The 21,142-nt window shown below is 38.3% G+C and overlaps 1 protein-coding gene across 5 annotated transcripts in view; it reads right to left on the minus strand.

The window, feature by feature from the left end:
* Positions 1 to 419: 419 nt before the first annotated feature.
* Positions 420 to 21,142, minus strand: part of XPO1 (exportin 1) — a 43,721-nt gene continuing 22,998 nt past the window's right edge. For all 5 annotated transcript variants that reach the window (XM_082307465.1, XM_082307464.1, XM_082307463.1 and 2 more), the window contains 15 exons: positions 19,812 to 19,970; positions 16,833 to 17,030; positions 16,040 to 16,178; positions 12,826 to 13,007; positions 11,825 to 11,981; positions 11,545 to 11,708; positions 10,605 to 10,739; positions 9,495 to 9,678; positions 7,887 to 7,993; positions 7,274 to 7,468; positions 6,113 to 6,281; positions 4,688 to 4,822; positions 4,415 to 4,574; positions 4,240 to 4,336; positions 420 to 3,499 (listed from right to left, as the gene is read on the minus strand). In XM_082307465.1, coding sequence (XP_082163591.1) covers positions 3,353 to 3,499; positions 4,240 to 4,336; positions 4,415 to 4,574; positions 4,688 to 4,822; positions 6,113 to 6,281; positions 7,274 to 7,468; positions 7,887 to 7,993; positions 9,495 to 9,678; positions 10,605 to 10,739; positions 11,545 to 11,708; positions 11,825 to 11,981; positions 12,826 to 13,007; positions 16,040 to 16,178; positions 16,833 to 17,030; positions 19,812 to 19,970 — 2,328 coding nt within the window. In that variant the 3' untranslated portion in view covers positions 420 to 3,352. The remainder of the gene's footprint in view (positions 3,500 to 4,239; positions 4,337 to 4,414; positions 4,575 to 4,687; positions 4,823 to 6,112; positions 6,282 to 7,273; positions 7,469 to 7,886; positions 7,994 to 9,494; positions 9,679 to 10,604; positions 10,740 to 11,544; positions 11,709 to 11,824; positions 11,982 to 12,825; positions 13,008 to 16,039; positions 16,179 to 16,832; positions 17,031 to 19,811; positions 19,971 to 21,142) is intronic.

A 21,142-nucleotide genomic window follows, 5' to 3' on the forward strand; every position in this document is an offset into this window, starting at 1 on the left:
TCTTGGATCAGTAACAATCATTTATCCACTGATAAATGGACGAGGGGACGGAGCGGCCCCGAGTCACCACACAGCGCTAATGCAAGTTCCTCACTTCAGTCAGCCTCTCTACATTTTAATGCATTATTTTCAGCATCTTTTCCTAATCTTTTTTTTCTATTAGGAAACCCACAGCTGAAGTCTTATTGCCTTTCCAGTGCTAAAAACTATTAGAAGTAAGTCTTAAAGCTTCCTTGAGAGATGAGCATTTCTAAAGCTTTTTTTGCATAAATATTAGCTTTATTGGAAAATAGTTCACTTAACCAATCAGATTAACACACACCAAATTATTCTAGTTAAAAAAACAAAAACAAACTAACCTAAAATGCTTTGGAAAATAATCTGCTTCAGTTACAGTAGCAAACACACCATGGTAGCCTGAAACAAGTACTCGGGGGTGTCTTCATCAGCTAACAGGCAATCAATTCATGTAAACACAGAAAACACCCTGTAATATTTGTATTTATGAATGTACCTGGAGGACAGAAATGTGTTTTTTTTTAAATCTGTATAGAAATATGCACAAAACATTGGTTTACATGTAATTACAAGTTACGTAGATGTTTATACGATGGTTCATGCTTTTTATCCATATATTTTAATTTACAGAGTGTGCATTAGAACTAGAGCTTTCTTAGATGTACATTGCAATTATTTTTTCCACATTCAGGATAACTGCACTGGAAATATGCACACGCACAAGTCAAATCTTTAATGGTATCCAGAACTCTGCATAAGCTGCATTTTTATAGCATCTGCAGAGATCAGTGAAAGGCACCGATTCTTACGATAACAAGACCACAGTTAAGTTTTCAGATCTAAAAGGGAAGCAAAAACTAAGATTAAAAATTTTGTTACTAAATAATCCAAAAGGTATCAAAATAACAAAACAACTCTTCTCTGAATCAACTTTAAAAATACATTTCAGATTTGTTGTTTTGAGAGTTTAGGTCAGATTTAATTCTTCAATAAACAACCAGACCACAAGCCTCAGACTAACTTAACTTGAATCTTAAATACGGAAAGAAGTAACATGCCTAAAAAAGCATACGTGCATTTTTTGTTCAAAACTATTTTCAATGCACTGTTAATGCCACTGCACATCAGAACCAATTCAGTATTTAGTTCTGCGACTCCTGGGATACGATCGTTCTGACGTCACGCTATCAGTGGTATTTCTTTCCATTTTAATAAGATTTTCTTACTTCTCTGCACAGCTTTTGATAACCTGTAGCTCTATAACGCTGCGACTCAGCCTGGTCACAAGCCATTTAATGTCCATTCCGGATGCGTCCTTCAACAGTACTCCAAATATTTTACTTTAAACTGCCTACTAAAGATGGTACCGCCTTCACAGAGCAGAACAGAAAGCTATACATCAACAGGACAGGAAGACATGAAAAAGCTTAAATCATGAGCTTTAAGGAGAGAACAAAATGAGTTTTTTAACTATCAAAATAATTAACAATTTTGGTAGGCTGTATTCTAAGTCCTAGCCATAAAGGGTTTGAGGAACCTTCTCTCCAAAGATGAGCAACTGCCAGCTCGCAACATTTCTATTGCCAAATGACCTTCGGGCAGAAGCAGCTATGCTTTTTTAGGGCCAGCTAAGTAAAACAAACTGAGAGATGTTCACAAACAGAAAGGGGCCAATACTGGAAACGTTCTGGTCACAGCTAAATTCTACATGAACACTGCTAACTCATGCACTTCTACTTCAAAAGGAATATACAGCACAAAGTTACCTACAGTATCCAAACTTACGTAAAACACCTCCACAACTGTCTAACCTTGCTTTACAGCTCTGCATGAACGGCTATACTTTGCATCAGAGTAACAATCTTAAGATTAGAGACCAAATAAACGGAAAAAACTTTGGGAGAGCTTAACATCAACTGTTAGAAAACAGAGACAAGACGTTACAAAAACGGGGAAGCCAAGACTGTACACAATCTTAGTGTTCATACTGCTTTTCGTATCTGTACTTCATAAATCTGTGAAAATCATTTAACTACAAAACTTTAGGTAGAAAAATAACTGTAGATCTTGCCTACACGTGTTATTAACATGTACTAGCATCAATTGTTTAGTCAAGATACAGTGCAATAGCTCTTTGAAATAAATTGCAAAGAGTCCATACAGAGAAAGAGCAAGAGTACCTTACTCCTGTAACGTAGTATGGCATATTTATTCACGAAGGTAAGTCAGGACAGCTACTGTACTTCCGAATGGAACCCAACTTAGTTCACGTTAACTTCAAGCACAGCCAAAGTCCTTGAGATGAGGCAAGCCAGAAGCAACAGTTATCTAGACCTCAAGGAACTCTTCCTACGCCTTCAGGGTACAAATCTTAAATATGATCACAGCATTTTCATCCAATAAAAGAATAAGCCGAAGAAAGAAAAATAAATGTAAACCAAGTTTATTTTGCTTTTAAGTAGTGTTCTTTAAGCACTACAGCATGGTAAACAATGTAAATTAGTATAAGTCATCTCAAAAGCCAGAGTTTTTTTTTTTTTTATTTTATGAGTTGTTAAAAAGATGCAGCCTATTCTAACAGGATAAATATTTTAACCATTTCACTTCGAGTTAATGAAGGCTCACAAATGAGCAACACTCCTCATTGAGGAAAACAAAAAGCTGTTGTCGACAAAGCGACAGCACACACACAAAAACAAAAGAACTGTGTAAAAATAACTAACTGTACTGTGTTCCCATACTCTTTAGAAGTTGCTTTACAATGGGATGATATGCACATGATCTTGCTGCAAACTTGCCATACAACTTGCAAATACATGTAGCCTAGCCTTACCACTCAGTCCAAAAAGCTGCTAACTGATCAAAACAAATGCAGCACTATAATCCTCTGCTTAACAATTAATTCAATCTGTTTTACTCATTACCTTTTCTCCTAGACTGCAGGACAGACTAGAAAGAAAATGATCCCGAATTAAAAATCGATACTCTTACAGGAAATTGTATTATTTTGCAATATAGTCTTTTACAAGTTATGTTTTGCCTATTTTCCCCTTAGCCACAAAATGGGCATGAAGTAATTACTTTGAAAATGCCTTAATTTTCAACTTCATGCAAATCTAAATAAAGATGACCAAACAAAAGCTTAAACAATGGAAGGATATTTCACAGAAAATTTCTTATACAAAAAACACATAAGAAAAAGGGCCACTAGGTGACATTTTAATTTACAAATTGGCATCATTTTGGTCAACAAATATCCAAGTGCTGTTTTCTTCTATCACAACAAAGTAGCTGTACAGAAAGAAAACTGCAAAACTTGTTTTATTTTTGTTTTTTAATCGCACATCTCCTCGGGAATTTCATGTGGATTAAGGATGCCGGGTACAGACATCTGAAGTTTATGCTTCTCCTCTTGAGCCTGCCGAAGGGCTGTTTCTCTCTCCTCCAAGAACAAGTCTGATGTGTCTTCACCTGCAAATTCCTGTGTAATTCACATAAAATCATTAGTTTATTGTCAAATGCTTTAGGCAGAGTAATAAGCTTCCAAAATCCAGAATGATATGGAAGACACCTTCCCTTCGCATTGCCTGCCAGACTACTCGCTTGCTTTGCTTTCTGTTCCTAAGGTCAGAATTGATAGAACGGAATGCAAAATATTTTAAGATTTTCACTATGTGTTACAGAACCGGATGCTATAGTAACCCAGCGTCTGGAGCGCATCACCATTAAAGCAGTATCATTACCGTTTTGAAATACCTGACGATTGCAGTCTCAAAACTAATGAACGAACTCTCTCCTACAATCTTCCTGAGTTCTAGCATCTTTTGAAAAATAAAAGCAATGCCTTGTTCTAGCAAGTTTCAAAACGTGTCCCAATCCCAAGCAGAATTGAAACAAAACCTGGTTATAAATCAACTTGCTGTATTTCCCATTAGAGTAAGTTTTGCAGCCATCTTAGACATACAAATTGTATGCGCAGCGTAAAGCACAAGCGGTGACATTTAAGCCCAACGTATAAAATTAAATCACACTGAAATAGCTTATACGATACAGCAGAGTCATGCAAGCCATTTGACAGGATTCTCGCTACATTTTAAACAGCTACAAAATAACTTGTGTCTCCTAAATGAACACTGAACAACACTGTCCAAGTACCTTCCAACAATATCATCCTGCTGAATAATCGTTTCTCATTTCTTGAGAAACGCATGCCAAACGTACCTTGATTTGGACCAGGAAATCCCTTAGGTGTTCCTTGAAGGCAGGAATATCCTGGTTTAAACTGAAGAGTCCTGTTACAAACAGCTTAACCTGGGCACTGACAGTAAACACATCGATTAGTATTTCAAGACATAAGAACCCACTTGAAAGTATTCAAGAATCACAGCACACTTACTCTTGCAGGTGAGGAAACGCAGATTTGAGAAGATTAGCAACATACTCCTGAATAAACATTTGGTTGTTCACTGGATTTCCAGGGTTTAATGGAGTACTTATTTTTCCCTCTTCTACCAAGTTGAACATGTATGCGAGGATTGATGCATGCATTGTCAAACCTGAACGGATCAAAGATACATATGCAGTTATTATTCAGAACAGGATGCGTAACGTTATTTTGATGTTCGGAAGGATTGTTTTCATCAGCCGGCTCGCGTATATGCATTCTTACCAGCAGTGTGTGAGGTGTCTGTTACAACTGAGAAAATGTGCTGAAGGATATCACAGAAATACGTCTGATAGAAACTCTGGGCAGCAGTCTCTTCTTGTGCAACATTCTGTAGTAGAGTATAAAGTATCTGAAGTCCTGGAAAATATGCATTAAAAATCTAAGTTGACCAACAGAACACTATTAAAACCTCTGTGCCTATTTTTGCCTGTTCCAAAGCAATACAGATATGCCCAGAAATTCTGACAGGCACTGAAAAGACAAGGATTACAGGTGTAATTGTTTTCTCGGGCATTTCCTCAAGTAGCCACTAGAGGGCTACAGCCACATTTACATGGCATGCCGGTTTTATTTGCATTATTAGAGGACAGAAACATAAAGAACCAATCACATCACTCCATTGGTACTAATGAAGGTGAGAGAAACCCTCTACCCAAAGAAGTGTTTGCTAATTTAAGAAGGAAAAAATGTTTTTATTTTTAGAATTACATGAAAACTTAAGTTACTTTACTAGGTGAAATGCGACTGAAAGGTATCTTTTATCCCCATCCCTTCCAAACACTGATACAAGACAATTGGCTAAAAACGAAATGGCTTCACAACAATTTTTTTTATCCAGTAGTCGAGACAGTGCACTAAGCCCAAGATCTTAAAAAATAAATGTTTCTAGAATTTAAGACTCTTAAACAGGCTCTCCGAGTCTTCCTTGATAACTAGCCCAAGATCTTAAAAAATAATGTTTTTAGAATTTAAGACTTTTAAACAGGCTCTCCGAGTCTCCCTTGATAACTGTCATTCTGGAGGGCTTTTTAATTACTCAAGTCTGTTAAATGAAGTGATACACTCAACTGCTCTATGAAAGTCCATCCTAAGTTTATAAGGCTTGCTGTTGTCCGAAGGAAGGATAATCCCACCTTCCTCACAATCCAGGGCGCTTCCCTTTCCTTATACCGTGGGCTCACTCCCAGACCCCGAGTTCAGCCCCCACCCCAATCATTCACTTTTCTGCTGGGCTTTCCAGTAGTTGCTGAGCAACTGCCTTACTGAGGTACGAAGTCAAACACCGCAGGCGGCACTACAAAAGTGGAGCTGTAACACCAGTTCTAGCAGCGGTGAGCGGTTGCATCAGTTCAGCCATTTCAGAAAAGTGCCAACCCTCACACGGGGAAAGAGGCAAGCAGAAACCCTAACAATGCTCTCTTACAGCTACGGGAATGAAGGAGCATCCAAGTATTTCAGCCCATTAATGTATACCTGGCTGACAACTTGAAGCTGAACAAAAGAATATTATTCTTGTGCAAATGCAGTACAGAATCATGCAACTGGAATGCTAAGTTTGACTAGAGAAAAAGATGTAAGAAAACAACATTCTACCAGAAAGTATCTGACACCGCAAACTAAGTCTGCATATTAAACACTTCCATTTACCTGTATCTGCGACATTTCTCATTGTATGTTTGAAAGCCCAAATAATAGAATCCAGAACAAGTTTGAACTGTGCAGGTGGAATGGCCAGGAATGCTGGGAAGCAATGAGAATTTACAGCCTGGAGCAGCAAGAAGAAGTTTGTTCTATGTTCAGGATATTCCTCAAAGTCCTAGAAGGTGAGGGGAAAGAGAAAAAAAAAAAGGTCAAGTTTCCTAAAGATCCATTGTAAGATCTTCTGTTAAGTAGAGTGAGTCAATAGCTGACACGGAACAGCAGTTAGATCCCAGGTTTAAAATAACCTGAAATGCAAAGCAAAGGTTACATTTCTCAGTGCACTTTTTTCCCCAATTTTCCCCACCAAAGCTCGGTAAGACCATCTTGTAGAGCTACACAACACTGACAGGCTGAGCCACGTTTTGTCAGTACACAACCTTAATCTCTCCTCAGTCCACGGATAAACAGCCAGATGGTCTCAACACCGGTTAAGCACCTGCGTTGCTACAGGGGTACAATTTCTGGTTACACCCTATTGCACTAATTCAGCTGGTAGTGCTCAAGTATTATGCAAATACGTATTGCACACCATAGCGTAAGAACTGCATTAGTGAGGAAATACTCAAAATGACTGATCAGTACTTATATTCATAAGTTTTCTTTATGAATTTTAGCAGTTAGTCCTACACTGAGATTTGACTGAAGTACACTTCTGCTTCCAGAAGCATGACGTTCCGAGTCCCTAGAACAAAAAAATGACTAATGACTTAAATCGAGAGCTAAACAGAGACATTTTTAAGGCAATGAGATTAAGACATCCAACCAGCCAGCCAGACTTCAAAACAAGTATGTCTGTCTGAGAAGAAATTCCTTCAAGTGCCACAAATGCACTTTGTGACTGCAAAAAAACAGGGAGATGATCCACAAGACACCACGCATGGAAATGGTACTCCCAGAAAGAAGGCATGAACTCCCGCTTAATTTCCATGAGATGAGAGCTGCGTAGTAACTCTACGGTCGCTACATACCGCCTCCCTTCATTGCAAGAAAAGGTTATCTTTCACTTAGAGATGTACCAACAGCCAAGACTAGTACTCTTATAAAAACCCCATTTTTTTTCCTTCAGTCACTAGGGAGATGCCTTATCCAAAGTTTAAATATAAATACCTTGTTGATCATATTTAACGTGCACTCAAAAACAGCATCGAATATCTGAGGTATTTCAGCAGTAATGTGTCCGCCCAGCTTGTTGACAATGATAGCCATTGTACTAAGTACTTCAGGTTCTCTAGCGGCTGGAACATTTCTCTGGTAGTCAATGAGAACTGCATCCAACAAGGGAGGAACGAAGTTTTCAGCTACCTAATTGAAAGAGTAAGCCCCGGTTTTAACAATGCAGTTATTGAACAAAGTCTCTAGCACACAGTTTATAGCCAAGTTCGTTGTTTAGTTACAGGCGACACTTATTCCTAAGGAAGTTGAAATATGTTACCCTTCCACAAACTCCCGACCCTCCGTATCCATCCAGCAGGGCTTCTGACAGGGTTCTTGTAAACCTCCTTGATTCCCTTTAAGGTTACTCTCAGTTAAAATTAACTGAAGTATCTCAAATTTAGCTGAGGCTTACCTCTGTATGATCATACTTTCTCCTTTGTATTCTACAGACCTCCTGAAGCAAGTTCCTCTGACAAACTGATTCAGTCAACAGCAGAACAAAACCAGCCCAGAGTTCTTCCTAATTCTGTCTTACAAGTCATTTGTATAAAATAAATCTACTTACCATCTGAGGATCATTGGACCTGCTCACCCAGCCAGAAATTAGTTTTAAAGTTTCCCTTTTTACAGTCCTCATACTTCTAATCAAGGGCTGCTTTGTTACCATTTCACCTGAAAAGTTTTAAATCTTCAGTTAATCGGGTAAGGTGTAACACAAAGATTAACTGAAATTGATATTACAAAACAGAGCACGCTTGATTTTTATATCCAAACTACCACGACTATTAAAGACTTATGCATATTGTGCAAATAACAAACCCTACCTCCCCATTCTAGCTCCACAGCTCCAAGTTGCCATTTAGCATTACAAAACTACTACTGACAGCACTCCACTTACAGAGTTCAGAAACAAAGCTGCAACTTACATTTCAAGTAAGGGAAATAATGCATATTCACTTAACTACTTGGACCGAGCTTACATCTGGTTCTCATTAAGTGATGGGGAGAGAACAAGAAAGTTCCTAACTGCATCTAAGAGCAATAATCCTTCCACTTGTCTTTGTGTGCAATGTCCATGCTTATCCTTAAGAAGCCTTAGTTCAGTTTCTTACCCCCAGATCGTTGTAGTCTCATCAGCGAAACCTGATCTAATTAACTGCACAGCCATACAACCATTACAGTACATGCACGGGGAAACCTGAAGGGTGCAGCCAGAAAAAGAGAAGCAGGATCGCTCGTGCTGGCATCAGAGCCATCGCTGGCAAGACAGAGCCAGTTGTGAAAACATTCTCTGAGGCAACTGCAATCACAGTAGTTGCTGATCAAGTAGCACGTCGGGACTACAGTCCTAGCAACTACTACTACACTTCACTGTTTCTGACAAGGACAAATTCTGGCCATTAGAGCTGCAAAATCAAAAGGTATTGAATTCTCAGCCAGTTTTATTCTGAATTCTGAGAAGCTACTGCAAGGTCAACCAGCCGCTCAGTTACGAAGTTTTATTTAACATTCACATTTCCAAATATCGTCATCTGCCCTGGCAAGAAAACTGGTCATGATGCAGAATCCAGCAAGTGACTCATTTAATCTTGTAATGCACTACTACAGAAGCACATTCTACTGAGGTACCATAGGCCCTAATTTATCTCGTAAAAATAGGTTAGGTGATTGATAATTCCTTCTCAATGATTGCAAGCCTGGTTTATCATGACTTCCAGGCATCTTCACTACAGTTACTTGTCTGTAATAAAGTGTTTAGTAGCGCAGTGTCATACCAAAACCCTACCAATGTCTTTTGGAAACAATAAATGAGATTCTATTGAAAGACAGTCTTTTAATATTCAAAATTAGAGTAAGCTAAAAAGAACACATGCTATGACTTTGTCTCAGCAAGATGCCTATTAATTCTAAGTAAGCATCTACACTGTTTTGCATCTTTCCTCAACTTTCTCGTTTATAGGTGTTTTTTCCTCCCTCTAAAATCAGGAGTTCTTTATTTGAATAAAACATCTGGTCAACAACAACAAAAAAATCTAAGCAAGCACTTTGTCATTCTCCACTTTCCCAAACAATAAAACGAACACAGTAAAATGAGCCTACTTGGAGTGTACTTTGAAACCTGATAACATACCCTGCTAACCCCCATTTTCAGGAAGAACATGGAATTTCTTACCATTAGCCTGAATAGCTGCAGAAATATTTTCACTTAGGCACTTGTACACATTCAGCATATCTAAATAAATTCTTCCAAGCTGAATCACAAAGGGGTGGCCAACTGCTTTACACGCTCTTACATTGGTTTTCAGAATGCTACCAAGCTGCTTAACTGTTTCAGGATCCTTTAGAATATCAACATTCTGTTAAAAAAAAAAAAAGTTCATTTTGTTTACTGAATCAAACTGCCCCTTTGCTTTCAATAAATAAGTGTAACTTTAAATAATTTATCTTACACAGCATTAAAGAACTGAAATTTACAGACTTTATATATACTGCTGTTTACTTCATGGCACTTCCCCCTCCCTCAAACTGAAAGCCAGGATAAAACTTCAATGGATTTAATTCTGCTCTTCTGCAGAAGTATTTTTGCTAGAGTAGTACAAGCATTACTCTAGTTGAAGAAAAAAAGAAAAAAAAAAAAAACAAAACAACAACTAAGGAGGAGGCATTAAGAAGGTGAAAACGGACAGAAGTGGTCCAAAGGCAAGGCAGCCTGTTCTTGTTGTAAGAGGGAAGTCAGAGTGAGAAAAGTAACTCAAGCTTGCTTAACTTTCAGGATCTTGATTAGATTAACTCAAAATGGATTGATCTCTTGTGCAGTGCAAGACACTTGCTCTTTAATGTGTGGAGATAAAGTATTTTGAAAAGACTGAAAGAAATGGAAGAGAAAAGTAAGAAAAAGATGTACTTTAAGAGAATGATGGAAGAGAAAGGGGGAAAAGCAAACAGTATTTCTAGCATTTTAACTTTTCTGTTATTCAGAAAGAAAATCTAAGCCAGGTGAAAGGGAGCCTTGGAAAAAACTATTGAAACATATTCTGTAAAGTACCAGAAAATTGTCCCTTAAATCGTATTAAAACCAGTATTTGTCATTTAAGTCTCCTCTCTCAAAACAACACTTCTACTGTCATGTCAATCGCTGCTTTAGCTATCATTTAATAAAGTCCGCCACAGCTAGAGGTATACTTAATGTCATGCCACGTGAGAAATAAACCCAGGGTAAGAGAAACATTTAGCAGCTTTTCTTTACCTGAACACAGAATACACTTAAAATTTGTGAGCTTACTTTTGTTGCCTGTTGAATTATGCTGTCCCATACTTGGTTAGGGAGCAACATGTATTTTTCTATCAGATGCTCCTGCACAGTCTGGTCTGTCTGAGCCCCAATCATGTATCCTACTGCTTCATAGAACGTATGCACCTGATGGAACAAGAAGTCAAACAGGAAGGTTAAAAAGGAGTAAGGAAAATTTTACACTGTTCTGAACTAACATATAGTGAAGGCTGAAAATAGGTTTCACTGTCTGAACACCTTTTACCCCACTGGACTTTACAAGATCCTCCTCTGTTCTTTCCTTACTTTCATCATGTATAAAACAAACCTCCATCCCCTTCCCTTACAAATGCCACTATACACATCCCAGAGCCTTTCTTCACTTTGCCATCATATCCCGAAGTGAGGAAGCTCCGACATACGCTATTTAACTCTTAACTAAATATTACCCGACATATTTAAACTGTGGACTGGATTACATCACTCCTTTAAGTACCTTTTTCCAGATGCCAGATCCACTCTGCCCAAACTTTCAGTACATTATTGCAACATCTCAGCGTACGTCGCACGTGCACACTACTCTCTCGCTTCATGAGCGGTGCCCTTCCTAGATGTAGGCGCTTTTGGATTGTTCCCTGCCCCCCGCTTCACAAATACAAGAGCTACAAGTATACTATTATAGTAGAATATTACTCTTTCCTGACGCAGAACCACAAAATTGGATTCAGTATCTTATTTACTTATTAAAACATTCTAGAAATCAAAATTCCAACTAAATGCACTTTAATTCTCCTTCCAAGCATTCTAATTGAGATCCCAGTAAGGCAACCTGATCACGTTAACAAAAAACTATAGAATATAATTCAAGCCTTGAAAACCACTACTACATTTCAATATGAAGTAACTTTTGATTAGTCTTTAGGAATTACCCACAAAGCTAAATGAAACATACCTGTTGTGGCTGAAGGTCACAGATGATTGTATTAATATTGTTCAAGATTTCATCAATAAATGGCATGACTTCTCCTACTTGAACCTGAACAAAATGTCGGCGGCATTTTTGTGCTATTTTTATGAAGGTATCACAAGCCATATCCTGGACGCCATCATGGGTTTCTAAATTAAATCAAGTCAGTTAGTGCTTTGTATTTTTCCCCCCATACATGTCCCTGTATGGGCAACATTTTATTTTTTTAATAATTAAAACAACAGGTGAAAAAACAGGTAATTACCATGCATAAATTCAAACAGCTTGTTGACTACTGTCTTCAAAAATTTCCAGTGAGCTCTCAAAAACCGTGGGTATTGACCTACTATATACATTATGTTTGATGCAATAATGGCTTTATTGTCTTTTCCTCGCTTTTGTTCACAGAGTCCCAGGAGATCCTACAACATAACATATTTTTAGTTTCCTCTCCAAGTTTGTCCAGTTCAATTAAAAGCACTACAAATATAAAATCCCACAAGGAGCTATATTAAAGATAAAGGAAAGTGGTTGCCATGATCAAGTTCAAAGTCCATATAAAAACAAACAAACAAATCCAAGTGGGTTAAGATTGGGGGGATGCAATAATTTAAGTGTCAGCCGAACCAGGAACACCATGTTTTCAACTCTGGAATCTCCATTTTAAATATAACTAAAGATTTCTGCAGGGGGAGCTGCAACAAGTCTCACAGTATTGAATATTGATGAAGCGGTTGATGCCAATAAAAATACAGACTTCACATCAAATAGAAGAAATTAAACTAAAACTTCTGTACGACTTGTTAAAGTAAGGTCCACTACTCTTGTAAAAATGCTTTGCTCCTGCACTCTTTCCATGCACACATTTACCAAAAATTCGGTTTGATCAATGAATATATGGAAAACAGCAGAATAGCAGGGTGCTAGCTAGTTCAAAATGTGGGTTATTTTGCCACTCTCCTCCATTTCATTAGCAAACCCTTTCCATCTCTTCTGCATCCCCAAAGAAAAACACTTCACCATAAGCTACGTTTTATCCCTGGAATTTTCACCATGAAAAGACTATTTGGGTTAATGCGTTGTTCAGGGCTAACGAATTTATCACCCTTAAATTCAGGATATAAGATTTCCCATTAATTTATTCTTATCAACTTGCTTGCCATACAAGGTAGCTTACTAAGAACATACAGGAGTATTTTTGTGAACTTAGTTTCTCGAGCATAAACTATGCAGTGTGACAAAGCTATTAGTTTTGCACCATGATACCTTAATTACTGTAACAAGGAATCTTTTTTCATCTTCTTCATGCATTGCTCCACTGATTGAGCCTATAGCCCAACACAGGGTATTCAAATTTTTCCATGACCATTCTGTTCCATTCACTTGATTGTGAAGTTTTTCAGTCATAATTCGTTCTGTGTCTGCATAATCCAGATGCGTAAGGTAAACTGAAAGATATCACATTGAACAGGCACATTTTAAAGCAACAACCTGGATCACAACTCCATAGGCAAAGTTATAATCTTCTGTTCTAAGAAAAAGACAACCGAATTGTTCGGTAGGCGCAATGCTTCTTTCCTGAACTCATAGCAGAATGAGCTAAGAATTTAAACACAGATTTGTTAAAAGCGTATTTTAAAGATGGACAACAAATTTTATTGAGAATCTATGTATGTTTGTTTGTGGCAGTGCATTTCCCCCCTCCCCTTCTCCTGGACCACTTTACAATCTCAGGAATTCTCATCAAGACCTGGCCTTTGTGCAATTAGTTTGGTGGTTCGGTGTCCCTCGACCGTACCAGGAGCTCTTGCAAGGCCAAGGCGGGGAACGAGAGCAGGAATAATCAGTCATCCCCTGACAGCCTTGGAACATATCATTGTGGATCGTAACTCGGGTAGATTGGTACGGGAGGATCGTACCAGCATTGCTGGCATTTCAGAACTCCAGCAATTACCAACCCGGATTGTGGCCAGGATGGAAATTTCCTGATGCCTAAAGTCAACCATCTCACAACCCTATAAACAGCAGTACCAAGTGAGACCCTTTGAGCTCTCCCGGACCGCAGTGGGCTGCGCCCAGTATCTCCCTCCGAGTGGGACGCTTCTCAAGAGTTGCGAACTCTTCAGTTTGCGAAGCTCAGAGGCCTGGCGACAGGACCTGGGCTGAACTCCGGGGGCCCCCCTCACTCCTCGAGGCTTGACCTTCACCCGTTCAGACAATCATTTGAAGTGAGTATTTCACTTAGCTCACGAGGAATTTTTAACAGGTACCTTTACACGCATACTGTGTGTGTGAATCAATTCAAATATTGTAATAAATCCTGTTACTTTGGAAATGCCAAATTAATCAATGATTAATTGACTCTCTCTTTAACTGTGAATAAACCTTAAACTGCTGCTAGACATATATAATCCTTAGACATAAACCATTGACCAAGCCTGGGACTAGGATTGGATCCAGCCGCACCTAGACTCCTCTCTGAGGAGGAGTTTAGAAAGCAAGGGGGTCCATTCTGAACCTCGTGACTCAACGGGAGGGCCTCCGTTACCCCCTTATATTGTCAGTCTCTGTATAAGTCATTCTCATTCACTTCTACCTCAACTTTTTTCTTTATGTATATTTTCCACTCATTAAATAATTAGTAGAGTGAACCTCGCCATTGAACTTTGCTAAATCACACTTTTACAAATTTCTGTTAAAATCACTTTTTGCAATTATCTTTGATGGTTCATTCTTTAAGCGACCTAACCACTCATCCGTGACACTGTTCCAAGGGATCTCAGCAAAACACCACATGCAACGTGAAAAAACATGAAAAGTCTAAATCAGTAAGTGTCTCGCGTACTAGTCAAATCAGTGAAGTTGCAAAGTTAAATTATTAACCAAAGGCACACATACTGATGGTCTATAGGGAATATGGGATTGGCTACCTATGGGGACATTATACGGTGTGTAAGAAGTCAATTTTCTGCTGCTCTTCCAGTATTTCAGTGTCATCAAGTCTGCTGGCTGCAATAACCCACCATTACAGCAGAGATAGTACTCCTCAACAAGTCTAGGTGGGAAGATTCAAGTGTCACAACTCAGACACTTGCATCAGCCCGTAACAGGGTTAGTGTCTCTAACATAAAATTCTAAATCCCAGCAAGTCAAAGGCAATTTAAGGCCAGATTCAGAAACAGTTTTTTCCTGTGCCACAGAATACAGCTTCCACCACATTCTCACTTTTTTTCCCCCCAAAGTGAAACTTAAAGACAATACATTATAAGCAATAGCTAACACCAGAAATCAAACACTAATTGAATCTGCATTTCTGTATAAATAATCCTATATCTGGAAATATGACTAAGGGTCAGGACATACAGTAATAATTTTAATACAATAAATTAAACACTTAACACATCAAACAATTTTTTTTCATGTTCCATATTAAAAGATATTAGAACAATTATTCTAATGCTGGCTGTACCTACATCACAAGTACAAAGGTGAGAATTAAAAAAAACCCGACAATCACACAGCTTTCTTCCCCTCCCTCCTAGTTCATAAACCTGTTATTAAACACTCAGTGCTCCCTTAAAGTATTTGCATTTGATAGAAAGATATGTAGTATTGAAGGTCTGATGCCCTAAATATGTGACAATTCCAATCCTCCCCGCCCCCCTCAAGTTGCAGTTAGGACTCTGAATTTTTTTTTCTCACCTCAAAAACACTTAAGTTATCACTACAATACACAGGGACTATCAATTCACTGACAAAACGGTCACAGTTGAACTCGTGACTTCTAAAGACAACAGTATACTAGTATACACACACTAAAATAAAACATACTTGCTACACTAAATGCTATAGAAACACTGATTCTGGTGTTCTTCAGTTCGCTCACAGCTGTCTTTTTTCCTACAAGATATGTAATTAATGGCAGCTTTTGTACTATCAAGCAAGGTCATTATAAGACCTCAGCACTAACTCTGGAAAAGATTTTTGAAGCTTAAGTTCAGGCTGGAATTGTGTGTTCTGTTTAAGAATACTTAGAATTTTAAAGTATTCAGAAGACCTACGGAAGAAAGAAATAATTTTTGCTGAGGAGTGCTTGGTCTACACAAGAGTAGAATTACAAGTGAAATAATTATGATTAATTCCACTTCAGAAAAATCCTTGCAATTTAACAGCTTTCTGACAGAACTAAGGTTTCATTGGATCTGAAACATTTTGGTAAAGGAGTATCAAAGGTGGTGTTCAATGGGAAAAGGCAAGAGACAAAAATTAAGTAGCGTATTACTACTCAACCACGTTACACAATGCTACATGCTTAGAAAACTTCAGAACAACACTGCCTCCTCCCTTTCAAGTCTGCGTACTACTCCTCATGGATTTTACTCACGCATAATTCAGATCATAAGCTAACATTCTGTAACATACATGCTGCTGCTGCAGCTGCACAGACCCACAGCACAAAAATACCGGCTAGTACACTTACCCAATGTTTCTCTCATATTTTTATACAAGTTTATGGAATCTGTATCCTTCATGAACTCTCGTACTACTTCCCCTTGATCATTTTCCACAACTAGGACTTCTTCAGGTTTAGCCATACGGCTAACCATTAGCAATCGAACCTGTATGTTGCAAAGGAAAGTTAAAAATTGAATCAAACCGTAACATGAAAATACACACATAGCTCCACAGGTGTTTCCGGAGCGCTCTGGTCAGGCAGTCGGACCCACATAAAGGGTATGCCCAGCGCTTCAGGAGATCAGCTCCAATTAAGATTCTACAGAGACATGTTAACTAGAAAGCCATTAAGAATAGAGTCTGCTGATTTCTCTCTCTTCATGAACAAGCTAAGTAGTTAAAAAAAACCCAAACAACCTACAAAGTATACTTTCTAGAGATTCAAAATGCGTATGTAATATTAGGGGTTTTTTAAAAGACCACTTTTTCCATACACACACTTTTTTTTCCTCCAACCGTTAATACTCCAGCCTTTATCCATTTAAGGAAATGGTTTAATTTACTTTTTTTAAAGTTAGTCTTACATTCATAATAAGTATCTTAAAAAATCTGAAACATCATAAATGCTCCTGTCATCTACTAGTGTCATCTTAAAGTATTTTTGCAATTGCAGCACATTAAATAACTAGAGTTGAATCAAATACCAACTACTCAAAGCAAGAAAGGTTTTCTTATATCGACCCTCACATGAAGCAAAATCTCTAAATTCAGGAACAGTATCTAAATCTTTACAGTACCTTTACTTAGGCATAGATTACCTTAGACAATACAGGCAAATAAAGCTGTCTCCTTGGAGGAACATCAAAGTGTTGACTTCCCGAAAGCAATGGAGAAGCAGATGTTGAAAATGGACTTTCCCTGTAGAGCTCAGCAGCTAAATGATTCCAATATTCAAGACAAATCTTGAAAATTTCAGTTTCTTCAACTTCTGATACCAATAGCATATAATGAAGAGCCTGGAAAAGTTTGGTTTAAACATCTGATTACTAATTATTTCCACAGATAAAATGATATTGCTTCAAGTTCGGTTATCCAAATACTGATAAAATGCCAAATTAACATAAAAGGTAGGAACAAGGGGCATTAAGATTGCAACAACATTACTTACAAGTCAGACTTCTGACTGGTGGAGCAACTCAAAAACAAAGCACCCTGTCAGTTACTGTTATTTTCAAAGTGTGTATCAGTTTTTAAATCTAAAGTAGCCTAAAGATATCTTAAAGAAATGCCATAGCCAAATAAGCCTGTTTGTAAATTATTAAACTCATAGCCTCTGGAGCTTCTGCAAGGCATTTTGTTTTAGAGCCTCCAAAAACCCTCAACAGCTAGTTTCAATGACTGCTAATCTCAAGACTATTACTGCCACTTTGTTCTGGATCCTTATACCCTGAAGAACCAAAGGCAACCATCAAAGCCCTACTGCTCGCTTGCTTTCCACAGAACCCCTCTACCAGAACATTCTCCGTGTCTTTCCTGAGAGAACAGCCCCAGCAGACCGAGGAGGGAAGGCCACTGATGCAACTCTGACAGACCGATACCAACCATAGAAATTAGAACTGCGCAGCCAAACATTTTTTGCCTAGCTTATTTTTCAGTCCCCTGGTGAAAGATACCAAAGCCAAAAGCGAACAAACAGAATGAAACAATGAAATCTGAAGACATTTTCATAGCTTAGATACTACAGCAACTCGGAGCATTTTAGATGGTAAAGACCTCATTTGGCATCTGTATCTACAACATCAAAAGAGGGATTCAAGACAACCATACGTTGGTTTTATACACATCAATTTTTCATGGTAATTTCACTTGCAATAACTTATGTAGCTTCCTTCACTAGCCTACACAGCTCCAACAGATCCGTGGAACAAGTTCAGAAAATCTGCTACATCCAAAGTGCAGGAATAAACAGGTTAGAATGACACAGAGCTTTTTAAAGTAGCTGCGTAACTAGGTTCTATTGCACTAGAACTTACAGAAGTGAGATTTGCAACCATTTTAGGCCAGCCTACGAACTTTGTTAAACATTTCATCATCCTACACAAGACTGAAAGTTGTTCAGAATCGACTTTTGTCAATGTCTGTTTTAAAGAAGAATTTAACATAGTTTTGCGGACAAGAGAGGAGGCCACTACCTAAAAACTGCACTCCAGCTTACACACAATTGCACAGGGCATGCAACAGCTTCAGCCGGTTACACAGGTCTTCCTAACAAAGCCTCAACATAGGTAGAAACTTGAGCTGTGCCCCCCCCCCCCAGTTATTTTGAAAGCGTACTACTTCCAAGTTCAGGAATTATTTGGGAACTGTTGATAGGTTTTTAAAATAAAAAAGTTATACTCCTCTTAGTCCACCTTCTAAACGAGCTACAATTTGATATTTGAAACCAACTTATTAATACGCATTTGTTGTAGAGGGCTACCTCCAGAAGAAATGTACCGAGAATACTAGCTGGAAAACAGACTAGAATTCAGATGAACATGTTAGATTACGGCTAATCCACCTGCAAGATGCACTTCTCCCTCCCAATGGAACCCGGTCTCCAGGTTTAAACCGCAGTATTGTTTTTCTACCTCTGTCTCAGGGCAGCTCCTCACCCTACAGCCTCTGTATCTGCACAGGGCTTGATTTGGGGCAGGGGAAGTGGTGCTTCAAGGGGCTATGGAGCCAGTTTCATCCCCTTGGAGCTCAGCAGTGGGAGGAAGCTAGCAAAAAAGTCACCACAGAACAGCTCACCCTCAGCAAAATTTTTAGTCGTGATTAAAAAAAGCACAACTGAAAAACCTTAATTTTGTGATCTAGCCCCACTGCAGTATGAGGTAGTACCTTGAGTGTTTAGTAGTCACCTAGCCTTTCCAACCCTTCAATTCTTAGCTGAATTTCCAATAATTTCCACAGATCCCAGTGGTTTTGACCATGAATTTGCACTTTAGTGTCGAAATTGAAAAGAATGCAGCAGTCTCCAAGAAAAGAAGGGAACACGCAGACAGGAAGGACAACTGTAAGTCTTATTCTCAGCAACTGCTGTAAGATAGCTGATAACTGAGGCCCGTAGGCCCTCCTCCAAGACTAGTAATACTACAATAAAGCATGCATCGTCATTTGGCAGAGCCCTGCCATTAAGCGTCACTGGCACACACAGTCTTTATTACATAGAAACAGAGTATCATCCTGGAGAATTATATTTAAAGCCTTTCAGTTAAATTTTGGGAAATAGCAAAGGAGGCAAGAAGCTACACCAGGATGGAAGCACTGAACTACAGCGTGCACTGTACTCTAGAAACCAGTCCTGGATGCTGAATAAAAACACAACTGAGCTGCTTCATGCAGACTGATGGAAGTCATAGCAACTCTGTCTCTATGCAAGAGTTAAACACAAAATAAGGTATGTAAAGACCCATGGAAAAAGAATACATGAATTTATTTTAAAGCAGTATTTAACACTTCCAAGGAGGAACAAGTAAGAAGAGGGAGAGACTGAGACCTATGGTCTTCAGACACTGCATTAGTATAGGAGTCCTGAAAATAGAGTGCCACTAAAGCATACTAGGAGACAAAAAATTCCAAAGGTTTTTTGTATTATTCATGTGATTTACTAATTATGTGAAAGAAACAGGAATTTTTTTTTTTCCTCTTACCCACTACAAGTACAATGATCTAGAAATTGTATTACTATCACATCCTTTGAGTGTGGGAACACACTTGCTACATTTTGAAACCAAATAAACTGAGCAACTTACCTCCATTAATGTTTCCCTCAGATTTAATCTTTTTTCTATAAGTTGACCATGTTCCTTGAGGAACGTGCAGAGAAACAAACTGAGATTCTGAATGAAATTCTGCTCATCATCTTTTCCATTTGAGTACGCAAGTCGGATATTGGTATTTAAAGGAAGCATCTAATAAAAAGAATACAGACATAACCAAAAATTTCTCATTTTACACAGAAGTAGAACTACTGTATATTAACAAATATTTTGCTCTTTTGGGACAAAAGCCCTCTGCTTTCAGTGGCATCCCCTCTTTACAGAGCTTTCTCACAAAACAGTCTTACAACTGCTTCATTTCATGCTTGATCCCAAGATGGACAGTAAGGCAAAAATGCAAACTGATACAAAAGTTCTGATGAACTAAACCTTTTTCCATCCCTTGTAACAGCAGCTGTAAACAAGGGAAGTATCTACTCTATCACAGACGTTTCCAATTGGCTTTGGGCCAAGATGTTCCAAAAATGAGTTTGCTACCTGTCTCTAGTAACTTTAAGTTTCAAAACATTACATCATCACAATGTTAGAACAACATGAATGACCTCCTCCATAATATTTAGAAATTAGCAAGGAAGACGCTGAAGAATACTGGAACATGTTTTTTAGTAATCTCGTAGAGATCTCTGGCACCTCTTAAGATATGTGTTGGCTTTTAAATTCTACCATTATACAAATAAAACATTTTCAACATTGTCATCAAGTAGTGAACTACATTCTTTAAAATCAACACTATTAAGCTATAGAACAGAGAGAACAAAGTTTCACTGCTGCTAGTTTTTGTATGGTTTTGATTGTTCTCCAACTTCAATTTACAAAGTTAAGAGCGAGTCAAGTATTTGCAATGCAAACAGTTCGCATCAAATTCATATGCAACAGTCATGCTAAAAACCCGCAGGTTGCAGAACATGCCAAATACCCAACTTGGCATTCAACTGCTGTTTTGAGGAAAAACTTAGGCCAGATATATTGGCATTTAGAATCAAGAGCATCATCTGTAAAAACTGAGGAAGCAATGTTCAGCTGCCTAACACACAAAATAACTCTGGTGCGTGTAAAAACCTGTCTTTACACTTAACTATAACTGAATAAAAATCCTACAGCTCCACTTGAAGCTGGGGTGAACAGGGGTATTAAAAGAAGCATGCCTGTTCTGAAAAACCTCTAAGATGGACCAACATTGCAAACACAGGAAAAAAATTGTCAAAAAACCTTGCAACTGTTCACTCAAGATGCAAATACAACAAGGAAAGCTCATGTACCTGAACCTGACCTGCTCAGAGGGGAATCATCAAGTTATATAACTT

Source organism: Platalea leucorodia (genome assembly GCF_965183815.1).
Source record: "Platalea leucorodia genome assembly, chromosome: 3".
NCBI classification, from domain to species: domain Eukaryota; kingdom Metazoa; phylum Chordata; class Aves; order Pelecaniformes; family Threskiornithidae; genus Platalea; species Platalea leucorodia.